The following is a 5,737-nucleotide window of genomic DNA, read 5'->3' on the forward strand; positions in this document are numbered from 1 at the left end:
TAAGCGCGAACTATTTGAAATAGTAACGGCCACGGTGCTGCGTTCACGGTGAGGTGAAAGGCAGGTTTACTGTCAACATTCTGGCCGGGCACAATGCAACACACTGGGTTATCCAAATGGAGAGTGAATAAAGGGCAGATTAAGACTACTTTCGATAAATCTGACTTTTTAATTACTGGTTTGGTGATATCAGATGCCTCGTTTTTTCCTACCAAAATATTTGATTTACTTGGGCCCTATTATAGGCCTACAAGGAAAATAAAAACATTCTCACACAGGCCTATGAGAAATCAGAGAGATAAAATAATGGCAATAAAAAAATGTAATTCTAATACCCTACTTATTTTCTTACGTGACACACTTCAAATGCTTTGGGAGATGATTTATAGAATATCAATAATTATTTCAATGCATTCTTTGGTTTACTTGGGTGCTCTATGATCATTTATAAACTGAAATAAAAAGAAACATTGAACAATCTTAAGCCATGCAGCATCATAAGATCATAAACCATCAAAAAAAAAAAAAAACTTTCAGGAACTGAGTTAATGGAATGAACTGGATTCACATCACCACTACTTAAAATTCTCCAAAAAATTAAGTCCACTCAAAAGGACTGAGTTATTACAACAATAATTCATTTTTGAGTTACATGAGATAAGTTGGAGTGAGTGACGCTAACTTTTTACCAAGATTAAGTTATGTTAACTTACTTCTTTTATTAAAATGTACTGTTAGGTTTTACAGTGTACTACCTAATGGTGACAGAGACACTCAGGTGCTCTGTGTGTTTCCTGACCACTCTGTCTACCAGTCAGACTGTCAGGGACCAGCTGGACCTGCCACACCAGAATTTGTTCCGGCTCATCCTGACCTGCAAGTGAGTAATGCATTTTTGAAAAGATGGTGATTGTGAAGCCTATAACAACTGACATTACCCTCCATAAACATGTAACTAATCACTCCAACAATGGGCATGTCAGGTATGCTTGTGACATTCGTGTCATTCGGATGCTTCGGGAAAGGACCCTTGGCAACAGTCCAACACGACTGGTGAAGCAGCTCAAGGAGAACCATGGGGAGGAATGGCTGACCCGGTTGGCACACTATCTCGGGGAGTGTGCTGACTTTGTGGATCGACCCAGTCTGTTCCCAGTGGTCTGCCAGGAGCCCCCTGAACCCATCGAAATTCCCACCAGTCGTTGGCTGCTGTCTGTGTACGGCAGGGACATCCTCTCCCGCATGGACCACATCAAGGCCAGCATCACCTCCATGTTTGGCTCCATTTTAAAAATGGATTCTACCAAAAAGGTAATACATCATTTGACTGTGTAATTGTACATTACTGTGTACATTACCATGTATGTAATATATACTCTCATATAAACATTAACTTTTGTCACATTCTAGATCACAAAGAAGCTGTCTGGCCATGGCAAGGGGACCGCTCTCTGGGTGACCTCCCTTGGGAACGAGGTTGGACAGATCCTGACCAGTGTCCTCACAGTGCAGGAGGGGCCGGGATTGGATCACATGGTGTCTGGTGTGATGGAGCGGTACCGCCAGGCAGCTGTTCCACCCCCAGTGCTGCTGTACGTGGACTGTGGCTGCTGCAAAAGCGAGGGGCCAAGCAAGGTGCAGACCAGGTTTGGAGAGTGGCCAGACCTCCACATACGGCTGGACATCTGGCACTTTATGAGGAGGATGGCTATCGGCTGCACCACCGATGCTCACCCACTCTACCCCACCTTTATGGGCTCTCTGTCTGCCTGCATCTTTGAGTGGGATGCAGGGGACCTCACTCTGTTGCGGCAGGCAAAGAGAGCGCAGCTCAGGCAGGAGGGTGTGCCATCCATAACGGATCTTGTGGTGGACACCAAGATCTCCAAGATGGAGCTGAGCCTCTACTGCCGCAGGAAGACACGCGGCGAAGAGACCACCATCAGCCTCATCGACCGGCTGCTGCAGGAACTGGGGGGTGCAAGAGGTAGAGACCATGTTTTCAATACATTTATGTTTTTTTATGAAACCATTATTCAGATTGAAAAGCAAGACCTTTTTTTAATTGGCCGACATCATTTATATGTTTTCTTCAGGAACCAGTGCAAATGCACTGAATTTCCAGCTGTACCTCCTGGAAGGCCTAAATAGGTGGAACCAGGATCGGGGGACTGCAGCAGTGACCAGCAAGCCATCGTCCCTCCTCACCTACTCCGGGGGTGTGGCCCACTGTGTAAACACCAACAGCCTGAAAGTGTTTGGCCGGGCATTTGTGCCAACCTTCACGCCACCTGCCAAATACACTGGTATGTCAAGCTGATATCTGGATATATAATACTGTTTGTGGGTTTTCTGTGTTCTAACTTAAGTTCAACAAGGCTTTATTTTTACTATGCCCATTACCAAAGCAAACCATACACTTACTTGCTCATAACATGATACAGAAACACTACTCTGATATTAAACAGTATCTATATAGAATGCTACAAATACAGCTAATAATGTGTGTGACTGTACTATTTTATAGGAGAGCTGCTTGGTGTTGACTACCTGCTGAGTCAGACTGGGCAGTCTCTCAACGTGAACCCCGACTCAGAGGAGACAGAGGGCATGCTGGAGGATGTTCATGAGGGCGAGGAAGAAGAAGATGAGGGCTTCCAGGAAGAACCAAGTCTTGCTGTGTCAAGTCTCCTGGATGACCCAAGCTTCTCTACTCCCACCCTGCCTCCTGCCTCCATGGCTGCTCCCATCCTGCCTCCTGCCTCCATGGCTGCTCCCATCCTGCCTTCTGCCTCCATGGCTGCTCCCACCCTGCCTCCTGCCTCCATGGCTGCTCCCATCCTGCCTCCATGGCTGCTCCCACCCTGCCTCCTGCCTCCATGGCTGCTCCCATCCTGCCTCCATGGCTGCTCCCATCCTGCCTCCTGCCTCCATGGCTGCTCCCACCATGCCTGCTCCCACCCTGCCTCCTGCCTCCATGGCTGCTCCCAACCTGCCTCCTGCCTCCATGGCTGCTCCCACCATGCCTGCTCCCACCCTGCCTCCTGCCTCCATGGCTGCTTCCTCCCTGCCTGCTGCCTCCCTGGCTACTAACATCCTGCCTGCTCCCTCCCTGCCTGCTACCCCCCTGGCTGCTCCCTCCCTGGTATCTTAAGAAAATCAATGTATCTGCGTTTTGTCCCACTTCACTGACCTTCCATTGTGATGCTCATTTTTGTTTATTTATTTTTAGGCTGTGGATGACTCTGGCATGCCGGGCTTAGACAGAGTAGACAGCTTGGCTGAGTGTTTGGTGGAGCTGAGGAACCAGTCCTCTCTGGCCCTCACCAACCAGCAGGTCAATAACATTCATTGTCTTGCTACATTCCCTCTGTGCCCTGCCAAAAATGTTCACACTTGCACATCTTTTTGTCTTCTCATGTGTTCTCTCTGTGTAGGTAAGCAACATTGTTGCTCTGTGGCAGAACCTGCTGGACTACGACTAGCAGAGGGTTACCTTTGCTGCCAGACACCAGAGCAGGCTGGACACAGGGAGGTTCAGGTCTCCAAAGAAGAGGCAGGAGTTCACTCCAGGGGTGGAGAGCATGAAGAGGCACGCACTCACCACCACTGCCCCGCTTGCCCAATGGCCTGATTGCTGCCGCCTGATTGAACTGATCTTTGTCAGGCTCTGTGCCATCCATCGCTCTCCCAAGAAGAAGGGGACTGGTGCAGTGTCCAGATGGAGTTTAATCCTGGATGACTACAGGAAAATCAGGCAGCGCATTTTGGCAAATGGGACGGTCATGCAGCAGACCACACTGCAGCTGGTGGATGTAAGCCACACCACCCTTGTGCAGTGGCACAACAAGAGGGTGAAGAAGCAGGACAACGCTGTGGTAATGCAGGGGCTGAACTTGCCCAGTCGCTTGTCTGCGGCAGCCAACCCACTCCCTCCTGCTAATGTGCGCCTTCCATCTGCGCTCCCCCACCCAGGCCCGGCTCTCCAGTACCAACTGCCCTGCAGCACCGTGGGCCAGGCGCGGTTGAAAAGAAAGGTCCCGCCCACAGATGTAACACCGGTGGCTATAAAGATGCATGCCCAGCGTCAGCTCTTCCCTGCTCCACCCTCGGCCCCTCGTCTGTTGGTGCTGGCTCCGGTGACCTCACAGGTGCCTGTCCTCGTCGCTGCTCCACAGGCCCTGGTAGGTATCTTCCCTGCACGCCCTGCTCCGGTCCGAAAACTAACCCGCCATGTACTCCACAACACATGCAAGAAATGCGGGCAGTTCAGGACAGCCCAGACTGGACACAGTCAGTACAAAGGAACTGTGTACTGCCCCTCTGTAGAGGCTGTTCCCAAGGAGCAATGGTTGGAGGACATGAAACAAGTAGATGCCCCTCTACCCCCCTCCCAGAGGCATGGACGCTGGGCTAGTGCCCCTCTACCCCCCTCCCAGAGGCATGGACACTGGGCTAGTGCCCCTCTACTCCCCCTCCGAGAGGCATGGACACTGGGCTAGTGCCCCTCTACCCCTCCCCCTCCCAGAGGCATGGACACTGAACACTTTAATGTTGTTAATAGTTCTGTTAATGTTTTCTGTTATTGTCTATAGTTACTGTTGAATAAGTGAATGGAGGGATTCACTACTGTTCTGTATATATTTAAGTTATTGTCTATAGTTACTGTTGAATAAGTGAATGGAGGGATTCACTACTGTTCTGTATATATTTAAGTTATTGTCTATAGTTACTGTTGAATAAGTGAATGGAGGGATTCACTACTGTTCTGTATATATTTAAGTTATTGTCTATAGTTACTGTTGAATAAGTGAATGGAGGGATTCACTACTGTTCTGTATATATTTAAGTTATTGTCTATAGTTACTGTTGAATAAGTGAATGGAGGGATTCACTACTCTTCTGTATATATTTAAGTTATTGTCTATAGTTACTGTTGAATAAGTGAATGGAGGGATTCACTACTGTTCTGTATATATTTAAGTTATTGTCTATAGTTACTGTTGAATAAGTGAATGGAGGGATTCACTTACTACTGTATAATGGCTTTGTGATGACTGAAAATAAAAGTTTGATCACAACAGAAATGTATCTTCCTATGCTTCGTTTGTGTGTTTTGTGGATAAAAGTTTCTGCTAAATACATCAACTTAATTTTAAATATTCATTTAACAGTTATTAGTATCATCATTGTTTTGTTATTAACCAAACAGTGATTAGGTGATTTCCACAAAAAAAATATAACCACTTGAATTTCTGGCAACAATTTAGTCAAACCAGAACCTTGGGATTAACTTTTATCCCATATATATGTCTATAGAAATAGAAATATAAGGTTTTAATTGTGATTCCTGATATACCTCAACATTTAAAAAACATTGGTGATGTAGGTCTGGGCCATAATTCCTTCCTTCTCTTTTTCTCTCCTTTTTTCTCTCTTTTTTCCTTTTTTCCCTCTTTTTTCCTCCTTTTTCTTCTTCCCCCCTTCTCCCCTCTCCTTTCCTTTCTTCCCCCCCCCAGGTAGACGAATGTTCCCCGGCTTTGGCGCAATGGATTTCTAGTCCATCGCCTTAACCACTCGGCCACGACTACACCAGTCTCTGCGTTGTCACGCCAAGGTGTTCCCCACCGTAGACACAACCGACAGCCGCCAGGCCACATCACAGCACCACATGACAAAAAGAACATTGAAAGCTCGACGCTACGCTGGCTTGAGAGGGGCCACATCACAGCACCAC

The 5,737-nt window shown here is 47.5% G+C and overlaps 1 protein-coding gene across 1 annotated transcript; it reads left to right on the forward strand.

Annotated features, from left to right (window-relative positions):
• Positions 1-3,110: 3,110 nt before the first annotated feature.
• On the forward strand, positions 3,111-4,543 carry LOC134029304 (uncharacterized). The gene is made up of 3 exons (XM_062473388.1): positions 3,111-3,337; positions 3,438-4,370; positions 4,529-4,543. Exons 2-3 carry the CDS (start codon positions 3,585-3,587, stop codon positions 4,541-4,543), a joined length of 801 nt encoding a protein of 266 aa, XP_062329372.1. The 5' UTR covers positions 3,111-3,337; positions 3,438-3,584.
• Positions 4,544-5,737: the final 1,194 nt, after the last annotated feature.

The sequence above is a fragment of the Osmerus eperlanus genome, chromosome 11 (genome assembly GCF_963692335.1).
Source record: "Osmerus eperlanus chromosome 11, fOsmEpe2.1, whole genome shotgun sequence".
NCBI lineage: Eukaryota > Metazoa > Chordata > Actinopteri > Osmeriformes > Osmeridae > Osmerus > Osmerus eperlanus.

Excerpts from the sequence above, each read along its gene's own strand:
- LOC134029304 (XM_062473388.1), top strand. The coding sequence starts at position 3,585 with ATGAAGAGGCACGCACTCACCACCACTGCCCCGCTTGCCCAATGGCCT.